Source organism: Camarhynchus parvulus, chromosome 1A, assembly GCF_901933205.1.
Source record: "Camarhynchus parvulus chromosome 1A, STF_HiC, whole genome shotgun sequence".
Lineage (NCBI taxonomy): Eukaryota > Metazoa > Chordata > Aves > Passeriformes > Thraupidae > Camarhynchus > Camarhynchus parvulus.
Window position 1 is genome coordinate 18,745,910 of NC_044586.1, and position 15,627 is coordinate 18,761,536.

The 15,627-nt window shown below is 41.7% G+C and overlaps 1 protein-coding gene across 2 annotated transcripts in view; it reads left to right on the forward strand.

Moving 5' to 3' along the window:
• The window catches only part of CHST11 (carbohydrate sulfotransferase 11), a 158,617-nt gene extending 148,632 nt beyond the window's left edge, over positions 1-9,985 (forward strand). The window contains exons 3-4 of one of the 2 annotated variants that reach the window (XM_030959432.1): positions 5,146-5,924; positions 6,334-9,985. In XM_030959432.1, coding sequence (XP_030815292.1) covers positions 5,146-5,924; positions 6,334-6,439 — 885 coding nt within the window. In that variant the 3' untranslated portion in view covers positions 6,440-9,985. Of the gene's footprint in view, positions 1-5,145 lie in introns of both variants that reach the window. The other variant, XM_030959433.1, reaches the window with a different exon arrangement.
• The last annotated feature ends 5,642 nt before the right edge of the window (positions 9,986-15,627 follow it).

Here is a 15,627-nt window from a genome sequence, read left to right on the forward strand (position 1 = left end):
TAGTGAGACAGAACTTAATTAATGGGCTTTTTGAGTTACATTTCAGTATTTCCATACTTCTATTAAAAAACTGCTTTCAGTGCAGGTACCTATGAATTGACTTGATCTCTGCACCTAGTTTTCAGTAGACTACTATATTCAGAATTTCTTTTTTTAATTCCCTGTGTTTAAATCTGTACTTGCTGCTTGGCCATCAAGCTTGGAAAGGTCTTCAAAGATTACTTTATCCTGCTGTGCCTAAGTAATCAGAAGGAAATACCTCCCATCTCATTACTCTGGTTTACCTTGAATAACCTTTGCCTGTAATGAGTTGATGACTGCCAGTTGGTCAGCTTATGCATTTCTGGTCAGCATATTCTCTAGTGCTCTCCACAAAATACCCTCCTGCCCTCCCTGCACACGCACACCCACCTTCCACTGAACAGAGGGCAGAGTGTACTGGACTTTCCTCCCTTGTTGTTACTTTGCGATTGATAGAGATGAGAAGCTTCTGCAATCAGAGTGTCCCCAGACTACTTTTTTCTTTTTCTTCTTTTAATGCTACTGAGCTTAGAAGTCTCCTGCTGCTCATGTCACTTCCCTGTTCAACTCAGTTACTGCATCAGAAAAGGAAGGAAAACTTTGATCTTGACATGCGCTTCTTCTCTGTCCCCCTTTACAACTTCTGCAGGAAAACAAAAACATTATTAAGAGCATCTCTGGTGTCAATCCTTTCAAGGGAGAACAGCTGCTTTTATCAGATGTCTTCCCAAAACCTTTAATGGCCTGATGAAGTCCAAGTTGAACTGTCACAGGACACACCTGAGCATGACTTTATCACCATCCCCACACTGCTCTCAGGCTTAAAAGTGTCCTCTCCCAAAGTGGATTTAGACCATTACTTATTGTGGTTTCTAGAACTGAGGGGTCAGCAGGGACCTCTGGTAATGAGCATGGGCACAGCCATCAGTGTCCAGGCAGCAGCTGCATGCTCACGACTCTGCTGTAGCCACATCTGTTACAGCTTTGGAGGAAGAAAAGTTCATGACCCCAATTGTTTGTCTTGTCCTTTAGCATCCATGGGTTTAAAGATATCCGTTCCTTGGATCTTCTCTCTGGCTGCTTAAATTTGTGGGGTATATTTTCCTCATTAGCTGTGAGCACATTTGCACTTTTTCCCTGGCCAGGTGGGTCTCTAGTTTAAACAAATGTGTTTCCAGTCTCATTTAAACTTACTATTTCTCCAGGTCCCCTTACCAGCTTCAGGAGTGAAATCATTATGTGGCTTAAAAGCCCTGCCTGTAACTTTAAAAGAAGAGGAACCATATTACCATCAGCTCACCCACTGTTAATATATAGTTTCAAAATACTAAATTGAAAATGCTCTTATGATTACCTTCCATGGTGCTGTGTAGACTCTAGGGGCCACAGAGCATGTCCTTTGTGCAAAGGAGAGTTTGGTGGTTCTTTCAGGGTTCCATTAAAGGCTCTCAGGTGCCTTACCTGGCCTTTCACTAGAGCAGGGTCAATGTGGCTTTCCTATCAGCCTCTCCTTCAGCAAGGGGGCTGTTGCCATCAAACCTCGAGGAGAGCCAGCAGGACTCTGTGTCTCTGGGGGAAGCAGGTAGGTCAGCTTTTCTAGGGTGCATCAGGTGTGTTAGTCAGCTGCAGAAGAAATGGGCTTTGATACACTTGGCATTGTTCTAAGACAGTCACTAGATTGGCCTTTTATCTTTTTTGTTTGTTTGTTTTAATAAACTGCAGTCAGTAGGATAGAATAAAAAGGAAGTCGAGCTTTCTATTTCCTATGTGGCCCTTCATCCATTAGCCATTCCAAAGGGTGCTGTCATTGATGAGAACTAGACAATCCCCTTTTACTGTTGTATTGCTATTTAATATGCATTCTGTGTGCCCCCAGGCAGGTCAGAGCACATGCACAGCTCACCCTGGGGTGTTGCTGTGTACTTAGTAAATGTGGCTTTTATGCCATTTCTTTATACTTTTTTCCATGTTAAAAAGAACGAGAGGAAAGTACCACTTGAAAATGCACAAGTGTAATCTTCTAAATGAATTTAAGTAGTACAAGCTCATTGGTAATTGCAAATACTAAGGCTGCATTTTTCCCCTTACTCTAAATGTCTGAAAAGCTCATTAATGTTAATGTATGGGGAAGTGCTTAGCCTATTGATGGAGGAATGAAATCAGGAGCAAAGCACAGCTCTACAAAGATTCATCTTCAGATTAGGGTCTGAAGCAACCATTAGATTATCAAATCTGACCTTCTATCTAATACAGACCATAGAATCTCATCCACTTAATTCTGTTTTTATCCTAAGAACAGCACCAGAAAATCAGATACAGTGCATTAACATATTATAATGTAGCAATATATTCAGGCATTTCTTTTTCTTTCTTTCTTTCTTTCTTTCTTTCTTTCTTTCTTTCTTTCTTTCTTTCTTTCTTTCTTTCTTTCTTTCTTTCTTTCTTTCTTTCTTTCTTTCTTTTCTTTCTTTCTTTCTTTCTTTTTTCTTTTCTTCTTTCTTTCTTTCTTTCTTTCTTTCTTTTTCTTTCTTTCTTTCTTTTCCTTTTCTTTTCTTCTTTTTCTTTTTTTTCTTTTTTCTTTTCTTTTCTTTTTCTTTTTCTTTTTTCTTTTCTTTTCTTTTTCTTTTTCTTTTCTTTTTCTTTTCTTTTTTTCTTTCTTTCTTTTCTTTCTTTCTCTTTTCCTTCCTTCCTTCCTTCCTTCTTTCCTTCCTTCCTTCCTTCCTTCCTTCCTTCCTTCCTTCCTTCCTTCCTTCCTTCCTTCCTTCCTTCCTTCCTTCCTTCCTTCCTTCCTTCCTTCCTTCCTTCCTTCCTTCCTTCCTTCCTTCCTTCCTTCCTTCCTTCCTTCCTTCCTTCCTTCCTTCCTTCCTTCCTTCCTTCCTTCCTTCCTTCCTTCCTTCCTTCCTTCCTTCCCCTCCCCTTCCTCCTTCCTTCCCCTTCCCCTTCCCCTTCCCCTTCCCCTTCCCCTTCCCCTTCCCCTTCCCCTCCCTAAAACCTGGGGCAAACAGCATTCCTGTGCTATATGATTTTTGATGAAAATCTTCAGGAGATTTCATCTTTTATTTGCAAAAGAGAAATTGTATGTCTGTGTGTTTGCATAGGGTTTTGTTTAGTGCTTTGAAAATTATTGACTGGTAACTAATGAGTTGAGATCTCAGCTAATGCTGGTTGAGATCCATTACTTCTGTTTTTCTCTGAGGACATCATAAATTGAAAAAGGGGGTTTTTTAACAGAAAAAGTAATTTTCTTGAAAAATCTATGTGGTCCTTCAGAACTGCTTTCTAACATCTAATTTGGAAACTCAACTCCCTGCCAGTCAGTTTTCCTAGGAAGCACGAAGCACGTTTCACATCTGGCTTCTCATCTCTTTGACTGTGACATAAAACTGCCCTTGAAGTGCACCTGGGAGATATCCAGGGGGATACCACACACACATAAAAGTCAAGCCAAGCAGTCTAAAAGAACTGCACTGGGCTAGTGCACATTTTAATCACTAGCCAGCATTTTACTGAACAGAGGAGCAAAAGAGATGAGGAAAGTATCAGGGAATTCAGAGGAGAAGTGGTAGGTGGCACTGTGCAAAATACAGAGGTCCCAGGCTTGGCACATATACACTCTTGAAGAAAAAGTCCTCCTGCCCAGAGTTGAGCTACATCAGCCCCTTGGTGTTGCTCATACTATGGAGACATTTCTCTGCAACCCACCACAGCCCAGGCAGAGGGAGAGTCTCTGTTGCTCACGTACTGCAAAAGCTTTTGCTGCCCTTCGGGTGGGTGAAACTTGGGCTCTTAGCACTAGTCGTAACAAACCAATTTCTATTTCTTTTCTCTGCAAAGCTCAGAAGTCCTGCAACTGGCTTGGTCCCATTTTGGACTTTCATTTGGATTTCGACTCTAAAGTTCATTTGGATTCTGTTCTTTGAGTTTTGGTGGGTTTTTAAAATAGGAATCATGGCTAAGTACTGCTATTGAAAGCAGAGATTTGACCCGTGACTGCAGGAACTGGAGGTTCAGAATTCCCAAGCTAGTGCAAAACCATTTGCCAAGGTTTTGCCTGGCATGTACTGTTTTTTTCTGGTATAGTGGCAGGGAGAAAGACCCCTATAACCAAAGGAACACACATAGCAGGTGCATAGAGTCTGCATTGCCTCAAATACTTCTTTTCAGTGTCCTGTGATTCATGTTAATTCAACAAGAAGGTACAAGATAAATACTTTTGAAAGATTCAGCATACAAGAAGGAATCTCAGACCTCCTTGCCTATCAACTAGGAAGGTCAATACTTGCCTTAATTCTTGTCTTTGAGGCTAAATTAGGTATTGAGCATAAGGTTCTTCAAAATTCACAGGTAAATGGTGTTAAATAAATGTAAATGACATTACTAACATCTTTCCACTATTGCTTTGATGCAGTTTATTCTCAAGAAGTAATAAGGTATTTGTAGCAGTGAGGATAGGGCTGCACAGAAAAACCCCGTGCCGTGCAGAGACACCTCTGAATAACCAAACACAAGAGCCCTGCACTGGCATGGTCTGAATGAATCTTTCTCTTGGGGAGTTGCAGGAATATCCATGGACTTCATTTATTCTGGCCATAGCTGTATAAGCCACATTCAAGATCATAGCCAAGAAACAAGCCATGACTATTAAATTTTCTAACCAAAAAGACACCAGTAACAAGAACACACAGTATTTTCATTTTGTCAAATTTTCCAGTATCTTCCCACCCCATCTCAGCAGCAAAAGGTCCAACACTTCTGTAGCTGTGGGTTTAACTGCAGAGTGGAGGCAAAATTTGTTTTCGAGGCCTAAGAGAAGCAGTGACCACATCTCAGGATGAGGGTTCTGTAAATACACTTGCCACCATGCTGTGTAAGCACTTTTGCTCCTTAATATTGCCTTCAAAGCAAAGCTCTGGATACTCTGTGAACAACGTTTAATCAGTGTGTATCAAGAAGTTTTGAGACAAAAACAGTTTGTCTTCTAGAATAGTGTCAGTTGTACTCAGCCACATAATGAATTATTCCATGCAGGGAAAGATCTGCTTTTCTATGAATTTGTATAATAAGCAAAAAAGGCATTGAGAGCTTCCCAGCCCTTTACTTCTGGTGCCTGTGCTTCCTTTGCAGTTGTCCAACACAGCAATTCTTCATCAGATCAGACGAGACCAAGTGACAGACACGTGCCGAGCAAACAGTGTGTCCAGCAGGAAGCGCCGTGTGCTGACACCCAACGATCTCAAGCACCTGGTTGTGGATGAGGATCATGAAATGATCTATTGCTATGTTCCCAAAGTGGCCTGCACAAACTGGAAGAGAGTCATGATGGTTCTGACGGGAAGAGGGAAGTACAGCAATCCAATGGAAATCCCGGCCAACGAAGCCCACGTGTCTTCAAACCTGAAGACTCTCAACCAGTACAGCATCCCAGAGATCAACCACCGCTTGAAAAACTACATGAAGTTCCTTTTTGTTCGCGAGCCTTTTGAAAGACTGGTGTCAGCCTACAGGAACAAGTTCACCCAGAAGTACAACACTTCCTTCCACAAACGATATGGCACCAAAATCGTGAGGCGCCAGAGGAAAAACGCAACCCAGGAGGCTCTGCGGAAAGGTGATGATGTGAAATTTGAAGAGTTCGTGGCATATCTCATCGACCCACATACCCAAAGAGAGGAGCCCTTCAACGAGCACTGGCAGACTGTGTACTCCCTCTGCCACCCTTGCCACATCCACTATGACCTCATAGGAAAGTACGAAACACTCGAAGAGGATTCAAATTACATTCTCCAGCTGGCGGGAGTAGGCAACTACCTGAAATTCCCCACCTATGCAAAGTCTACGAGAACTACTGATGAAATGACCACAGAGTTCTTCCAGAACATCAGCTCCTTGCACCAAACGCAGCTGTATGAAGTCTACAAACTTGATTTTTTAATGTTTAATTACTCAGTGCCAAACTACCTGAAATTGGAATGAGGGATGGGTTGTGGGGAAAGAGGGGAAAGAAAGCCTGTTTTATTTAAGATTTTTATTTGTCATAATAAATATGGAGAATGGGTTATTTTGTAAATTAATATTTTCTTTTTTTGAATGATGCTGCGAGCAGCACAGTCAAAATTATTTAAATCAACTGTAAGAAAGGACAGCTCTCTTTGCAGGGTAACGGGATTATGATGATCTAGCTGTAGAAATGAATAATACTGCTACACTGTTTAAACAAATGTTAATTGTGTTCTGGTGAATTTCATTGATCTTGCATTCCTCCAGTTCTAATTAATGTTATTTATACTTATTTAAAACATTGTCTCTTGGTAGGTTTCACTTCAGCAGCAGAGATAGGATAACATGTGGACAAAAGGAGTCTGGTTTTGGGCTTTCCTCGATTTCCAGCTTCCTCTGGGTGATAATATTCTTCCATTAGGCAATGATGCAGGTAAATATAGGAATGGTTCTGGAACCACACGCTTTGAGAAGATTGGTGAAAATAAGTTCTTTAGAAAGTGATGTTGTGCTCCATACTAGTACAAAATCTATCTTTCTAGGCCTGAAAAGGAAAAGTAACCCAGATTTGGGTAGATTCATGGGTATCTAATAAACATGAATGTATTCCTTAGGAAGAGAAACCATGTACCTTTTATAAGTCTTAATGAGTTTTTGGAGAATATGACCACTCCCACTGGCTCTTAATTTGAAGCCTCCCAGCCCAAATGAATTGGGGATGGTCCATCAGAAAAGAATCAGCATTTGGAAAGTGGCTGTAAGAGATTCTTTGAATGCCCAAAGCAATTGGCATTGACTTAATTCATATCCAGGATGGACCTGTGGGGACATCCATCCTCTTCAAGTCATGCCTCCCTAACTGATCCTAAGATAGGCAACCAACTGGTAATGATACGTTGCTGTAAACAATCTGGGCATGTCATTTGAAAATTCAAAAATTCATCTTCATGTTGATTCTCTAAGCATGCAAGGCAAAAAAAAAGGTCTCATCTTCCTACATGATGGATTCATGGCTTTTTCCTAGGGAGGAGAAGAAGCCTTCTTTTTTAGCTGATGCCTAAATGCCATTGACAGGAATTTTTCTAAGTTCTGATGTGTTAGAAATTCATCTAAGTCATCTCTAATGTAAGACCATGACCTTTTTTCTTAAGGGGAATGTCTCAGTAGCAGTTGTTTTGTGTTTAACTGCTTTTTGGGATGGCAGATTGTTTTGCGTAAGCAGATAGTAATCTGTACACAGCAGATAACCAATGAAAAATGGTATTTCAGTGTGGATCTGTTAGCCAGCTAGTGGGAGCAGAAAATCGGGCTTCTCCAGATGTTTGCTTCAGTTGGATGCAGGTGAGGGAATGCTCTGTAGCCACCTCAGCATCCACAGGCAGCTGATGGGCAAAAGGAGGCAGAGGCTAAACTGACACTTGTAAAAATATAAGATCTGTTTTAAAGTTGATAGATGGTTAAAAACGGGGGGGTTTAACTTGCCTGCATGTCAATCTTTTGATCAAAACAAACCCTTTCAAAAAAGACTGATGATTTAAATAAACTCAGCTCAAGGCAGAGCTGTTTCAATAGTATCAGAGCCAGATCCTGAAAAATGTCAAATTGTACAGTAGCCAGTAATATCCACTGAATTGTATTAGTTTCCAGGACACAGATGTGATTAAAGAAGAAAATAGTTTGCATTTTATTTGATAAAAATAAGTGCTGAATAAATCTCATTGAAAATCAAATTAACATAACAAATAGCAACTGAAGTCCTTTTGCAATTGGATTTGGTCTTAGGCAGGATTCAGGTCATTATTTTCTCTATCATACCATACAAATAAATCTCTTATCCATTCTGGAACAGCCACAGTTTTCATAACCCAGCCCCTATTTATAACCTGGAGCACTGGGCCAGTGGTTGACAAGGGGCTGGCTGGCTGGCTCAGCCCTCTGAATTCCTGATCCATTGCTAATTACTGGTTGTTGTTTTACTTTAAAGCAGTTTAGTCTCATTTAGAGTGTGTGAAGCTGTACCTCTCACAGTGCCCTGGCCCTCTTATGTTCCTAGTTCAATGGTTGTATGTTTGTTAAAAAAACAAGTGTCTGAGGCAGGTTGCCCTTTTCCTCCTCACAATACTTCCTACAAGCTATTTGTGTGTTAGTTTGATCTTGCATCCCACAGTGCTCATATTTTGGTCCAATTTTCTTCTCAGTCAGCTCTTAATCCATCCAGCAGAAAGTGATGTGATTTTTTTCATTTAAGACAAAAGTTGCTTCAGAAAGTAAATATTTGAAGAACAGGGTGTGCTTCCCCCTTTCTTTTTGTACTTTTCTCTGGCACCATCACCACATTTTTATGGATTCTGAAATATTCTCTGTAGTTTCACAGCTTTGGAGACACCAAACCTCTATATGGTAGCTGTGGTAGAAAAGCTTTAAGTGAAAAATGTGTTCAGGAGATCTGAGGGGTGACTGTTGCTCCAGCCAGGATTTTTAGCAACAGCTTTGGGTTGGATTACCTAAATTCTGGCTCCCCACAGAGGGTAGCTCTACGGGTGGGTAGAGAAGCACTGAGAAGGCTTTTATGTGGACTTCAGTGGGTGCATGAAATCCCTTGCTTTTGAAAAACCTTGATCCCAAACTACTACAACCTGGCTATTTAGTGCATTATATCTATTTTGAGGTGCTGTGAATGGGCTGTAGATCTGTGTTTAAAATGAACAGCTGACATGCTGGATATGATCATGTCCTGTGCAGTGAGCAGCAAGCCCTCACCAGCTCAGAGCAGGATGACAAATGCTAAGGAATAGCCATTTCTTTTGGCCTATTCGGCATGCTGTTTTGACTGAGCCAAAAAATCTGTCTTTCCACTGCAGCTACACAGGAGGACATTCAGGGTTGTTCGTGCTCATGTCAGTGAGCTGGCAGCCACCACCTGCCGTGGGGGGCAGACAGAGAACTGGGTTGGTTTTACCCTCTAACTCTTCCCTGGGTTTCCCAGCTGGAGGAGAAGAGGGGCTGGTCTGCTCCTGAGTTCTGCCTCTCTCCCAGCTCCATTTCTGCTGTGGCCACAGCTGATCCTGGGAGACAAATGGGCAGCACAGAGCCACAGCAAAATGTGAAACACAGACATGCCCGTGGGGCTGCAAGGGCCACCCAGGAAGCTGCTGTTGTAGAAGGGCGTGCATTATTTATGTCTAGTAGTGATGAGCACAGAGAGAACAACAGTGGGGGAATTCCTGCTCCCCCCTTCTGTCCCCAGCCCCTTCAAAGCTGCTGGACCAGTGATCCTCATCTCTGAGCAGCTGTTGCCTCCCTGTCATTTGGCAGGGCCAGCCCTGAGCCCAGCAGTGCTGGTGGCTCTGTACTTGGCATGATACCCACAGCTGAGGGGTCATTCCCCCCAAACAGCATCAAGCACCTTAACTTGGAGTGCAGGCTGAATTTGGCCCATATGAACATGGTGGAGACTGTTGGGTGGTGGGATGTTCCCCCAAACCTGGCTCAGTCCATGCTTCAGCCTCTTCATAAACCATGTCCATTATGACAGAAACACGCAAACTGCGTGAACCATGTGCTAAGACATGTGAAATAAATAATCCACAAGCAGAAGTGCTTTTAGAAGTAAGTTGACCTCAGATGTTTTAGGGTTTCACTGTAGTCTGCTGCACTTTTCAGGTACAAAAAGGGACTGTCCTTACTACTACTCTTGTTACAGAGAGTGTTATTTTCTTACATGCATGCACAATACAATGTGTACGAATAATTTAACATCAGTGTGGGGTTGGATTTTTTTTAACCTATTTGTATGCAGTAGAAGGCTTGTTGTAGAAAAGTATCTCCTTATACTTAGATATACTGTTAATAAAGCAAAAAGATAACTGATACATTGCCAACACAAGTGTGAACTGCTCATGAGTCTTTCCTTAAAAAAGCCAGTCAAGCCTGATTATTTTTCTAAGTAACTTCAATTAAATTGAAGAAAGAAAATTCCTCTCTGTGTGCTTTATTTATGGCTCATGCTTTCCGGGCGGATTTTTCAGGGTGGGATTTTTGTCTGCACAGCTTTGCTTTCTTACTTGCCTTATTTATATTATAGGCAGGACACACTGAAAACTCAGAATTATCTACTCCTGTGGAGCAGGAGAAATCCCTTGGTGGTGTTCAGTGGGCAGAGCAGCCAGGGAACCGAGCCCAGGCAAAGGGGAACAGCTGCAGAACTCAACCATGGATGGAGGGAGGGAGCTGGGGGCTTTACAAAATTGAAATCACTTGCACACAAACCCAGAAACTTCCATTTTTGGGGTAATGGAGTAAGAAATGGCCTCTCTGCACAGCCTTGGGTGCACAGCTTTTGTGTGGTTTCCTTCATTGCTTGTAAGATAGTGGAAAGAAAAGACCAGTCTCTCATACTGCCACAGAGACTGAAAAAATTGGATTTGCACCAGTGAAGGAAACTTGAGGATCTGTTCTTTTGGCAAGCCTCAATTTTTCCATTAAATAACCGCAAATTTACAAAATCCCTTCCTATTTATGTCCAGCAGCTGCCCTGTGGTACTGGCCTCAGGAAGCTGCTGTAGGACAGGAGAGCTGGATGCAGCAGGGCTGTGGGCAGCACCCTGGCACTGGGAGATGGATGGGGAGCACTGCAGAGTGTGACAAAGTGACAAGATCCTGCACAACTGAAGTGTCCTCTGGCCCAAATAAGAGATTAAGTCCAGTAGAGATGATGCAAAGTTTGAAGAAAGAGTGTTCCTGTGGTCATAACCTGCTCCCTGTCAATACTTCCAAACCTTTGTTTGGATAAAAACACGTATAATTCAATTCCATCATAATTACGAAAGAATTTAAAATGTGGAGAATGGGAAGAAAAAGAGAAAAAAGTAGCCAGCAGCAGAGCAGCAATCAGGGCATATGCTTGCCAACCAGCAGCACCATGCCTTTCTCACTAGCTATGTTACACATCATCACGTATCAGACTCCTGATGCCACACAAAAATAAAATATCTTGCTTTTCCAGTTGCACGTACAACTTTGCCAAAGATTGAAATTTTTGAAATATTAGAGTCTGGTTTATTCCTCAGTGCACTGAAAGACGTATCCAAATGCCACCTCTCCAGATTGCATGCTAATCAATTTTATAAAGAAATCTATGTTAAAAGAGTAAAATCAACTTCATCTTCTCTGCTGGCATGACAAGAAGCCACCTGTTTCCCCTATTACTTGAAATGTCACTCTACTGATGTGCTCAAGCCTCTGGACTCTGAGATTCAACTCACTGTCAATAAAAACCTTCTGCTGGCTAAGTCAGAGGCATTAAGGATCTAGAGTAGTGACTTATTCATGGAGGAAAACATATAGAAAATATTATTATTCCTTCATACATTGTTTAAAATATATTTTGCCAATATTTTAATAAGATTACTGATTTTGACATTGACTGTCCCTATTTTTTGAGTAAAAGCAACCTGAGCTAACACTGCTTTAGAGCGCACATCCTAGTGCTATTCAACAAATGGACAGATCATTTTGGAAAATGAGACACAGCACTTCCAGTAAAATTATGTGGGTTTGAAAATCTCATTTCAATCAGAGTTTTTAATTAAAAAACAAACAACCAGCAAAGCTGTTTTCCTCAGTCAGAGGAAAAAAATCAATCCAAAGTTTATTCCCTGGTTTCTCTTTTTTTCACTAATACATAAAGCTGTCAGGGTAACATACAGCTGAGTGATAACAGTTTACACATTAGGCTTTGGCTTGTTCTAAAAACTAGAATTTTACTGTGGCGATTCATGCCTTTTTAGCAGAAAGAGGTCTCTGTGCTGTCAGCAGGTATTTGCAGCCCTACATCAAGTCAAAATCTGCAACCCACAGCAGCCCAAATTTCCCATAAAAGCTTGTGCAAAGTCAGGGTTTAACCTTTATCTAAGCCTTTATAGGCTCAATTTTTTCAGACTTCCTTTAGCAGATAACTATTCTAGCTAAAACTGATTTAGTTTTGTGTCTGAAGTAGAGGCTTTTCTTTTTAAGTGATTGCTCTATGAATGAAATCAATTGCTGCATTTTTTACTATTTTTTAAACTTCAAGGAAATTAATTTAGATAGAAAGGTCAAATCAGAGCAAGCAGCCATGCTATGGCGAGACAACCACTGTGTTCAGGTAAATGCTGAGACCTCTACTGAAGAAAAACAAAATATATTCCTTTCAGGAATTACAGCTATTTATGAATTACTAAGACATTTGCCATCAGTTATATGGAAGGACATAACTTCACTAGCTTGAATTAATTTTACAATGTGCTTTCCTAGTTTATCATAGAAATGTTCCTGCTCTGTGTGCAATATGATTTTACATGCTAGATGTAGAATTCCCAAAGCAACTGCTTTCAAAGCCTCCCTTTTTCCCTTCGAAAAAAAATCAAAAACTAAATCCACAATTTTTTAATGAAAAAAGTTCTTTAAGTCAATGGTGCAAAGATTAGAAGGAAGCACAGGTGAGCGCAATTCAGGTGAGAAATTAAGTCTGTATAGCTGTGGAAAAGCGGAAATAGCCCTCCTATTCCTGGTCCTGTGTTGGAAAAGAAATTCCAGATTATTCTGTGGCTTTCAGAGGCTTCCTGCAAACAGGAGACAGCTGCCCTCAGAGCACACAGAATGGTGAATGGGTCTTGCCTAGTCCACAGAGCTGTAAGCCATATCTTCCTAAAAGCAGAAGAATGGGGGAGAAAAAATCTCCTTTTATGTGGGGCAGGAGTTTACTTTATAGGCATGGAGAGTAGAAAATGGATTACAAGTAGATATCCTTATCTAGCAGGAGATTTGACCATGACCAGAAAAAGACAAGATAGCTAAAAATGAGCTTTTGCTGGACAACACTTCAATTCCATAATATGCCAGAAAACTATATGCAATGTAGTTAGAGCTGAATGAGAATCAACAACCAAAAAGGTGAACATTCATTAGTTTTGTCTCAGGTCATTGTGAGAGAGTTCCTATGGTAATAGGATCTCTTTTTCCTGCTTGTAATGCATGCTAAAAATGTTTCTTTCTCTTAGTGCCAGTCTAAAAGCTACACAAATTCCAGAGGTATGTGTGCATTCACCAGTGCTTTAATGCCAAGGCTCTACAGTCAGGCTCAAAGCAGGGGGTTTATTTCTCCCTGAGGGGTGAATGCTGTTGCAGCTCATGTCAGTCTCATGTACAGGGCACGTAACCAGCGTGGGGTCTAACAGAGCTGCATTTCCTGCACTTTGGCTCAGTAACTTTATAGTGCTTCCAGGAAAGTGCTTCCAGTTGGTTTTTTTTTTTTTTTTAATGAAGCAGCTTTCTAATGTGGGAATATAACAAAGGCCAGCTAGAAGTGAAGCCAGGGAATAAGTATGTCTTTTTGGATCTGAATTCACAAAGACCTTAGATATTTCGTTTTGGACAAATGACATGCAGGTTTTTTAAAAGTTTCTTTTTTTCAAAGGCCTTGCTGTCTGCTCTTACAGGGGGACCACAGTCCCCATACACATGGGGACTTACATACTACCATAGTACTTAGTGGCCTTACTGGGTTGGGACTAACGAAGCTGCAATAGCAAAGCATGAAGATGAAATGAATGAAAGAAATAGGGCTGATCAGCCAATCTTCATGTATCAGACAAATACAGAGCTTGCTTTTGTCTCCAAATCATCCAAACTTTTGTCCACAAATTGGTACCTGAGCTGATCTCAGTTACCTAAATGTGGTCAAGCTTAGCAAGCTCACTTGGATTCTGGAAATCCTCCAAACTCCAGAGGTACTCATCTAAGTGAAAGCTACCCTTCATCTCCTTAGAACCAGAATTAATCAGACATATCTGTTTTCCTTTTTAGCTAGTAAAAATTGGTTCATTCTTCAAAACAATTGACATGAAGTATGTTCTGATATTACTCCAGAACTCTGGATGCTATAAGGTAATAAAATAATTAGTTGTGTCAGCACTGAGAGAACAGAAACAAAAAGGGGGAAAAGGGCTTTGGATAATCTAAAGTTAACCACAGTATGAGGATGCAGAGGAAAATAGTGGATCATTGCTTCTCAAGTATAAAACAAGTATTGTTGTTCATAACTTTTGAAATACCATTTAGAATGTCAGATTTATTAAAATATTATTCTACTGTACATGGGACAGGGCAACAGTTTCATTAATTTGAACCAAGAAGTGACAGAATGTCATGGTTTGACGCTGGCACAATGCCAGTGCCCCCATGAAAATACACTCTCCATGGTGTCTGCTGTGAGATGTGACCAGGAATAAGTAAAGCAGGCCCCCACTTAGAAATTAAAAAAAAACTTTATTAACTAAACTACAACTTTATGTAAAAGAAACACACAGGAAAAATGAAAACCTTCCAAAAACATTTCCCCCACCAAATTTCCAATACATCCACCCCTCAGATCACCAACTCTCGGTCCATCACCACCCTTTAATCAATTCTCAGTTCATCAAGAGGAGAGGAGTGCCTTCTTGTGCCATAGGCTTCCCCAGGAAACACAGTTGAAATCTCATGTGTTTCCATGTCACTCGTGGAATGGCCCGGAGAACATTTGCCATCGTGACCTCTTCCTTCTATGTCCAGTGCTCTCACCACTGCACATGGACCACAGCTGCTTCTAAGGTCTTCCTTTCAAGGATGCTTTGTCCTGTTCCCAAAAGAGCACAGTCTCTCACCTTTGGGACACCTATCCTCCCCAGATTTCACCCCCTAGGGCCGAGGGGTCTCAACACTGAACCCTCTTGGCTCTGAGCCATTGCCTCCCCCTGATGCAGTCTCTGTGTCACAAGGAACATGGTTCTGTCCATGGCTACACAAGAAAAGTCCAGCTAAGGCCACTCCATCATCTCTTCCCACCTAAGATTCTTCTCCACTCTTCTGACACCTTTCACTTGCATGAACTTTCATCACACTTGCCCATTTCCTCCTCCATTTCATCTCTATCTCTCTTCTAGGAAGGTTAATGTTCTGCAAAGTTTTCATTGTCCAAAAGAAGGGTTAAAATCTCAGGCTCTGCCCGCCCAGAACTCCCACAGCGGCTGGACACCTTCTCACTCCATCCCCCCCCACACCCCTGCCACCCTCCTTCTCGGTCATGCTGCCGGCACATATTATCAAGTTTCAAGGTAGCACAGTCACAGGCTGTTCTCTCTCTCTCTCTCTCTCTCCTGGAGGTGGGGGGGGGCCGCCCGATGCCTCTCAGTGCTCTTCCACCCTTCCGTCCTCGGGGCCAGGCCTACCTCACCCGGCTGCATGGCTTCCCTTCCCCCGCCCAGCCGGCAGCTGGGCCGGGGGAGGTCCGACCTGTTTCCCGCCTGGACCCCAAGAGAGGGTTTCCTGGGAATCCTCTGCTTTTAACCCCCTGTGTTCTCAGAGGCGTATCCATGTCCCCAGTGGCCACACCAGGTGCCGATATTCAAATCTGAGCACCTATTGGCTTGACCACAGCATATCCCAGAAAACTTACTTCCTCTCAAACCACGACATAGAAAAAAGTTATTAAACAGACAAAATCTTTCAAAAGATCCTATTCATAGTAAAACTTCAAATGTAAATCTCTGAACTTAGCATTATTAAATCCTGAGGATCTGTTCAGAAGGT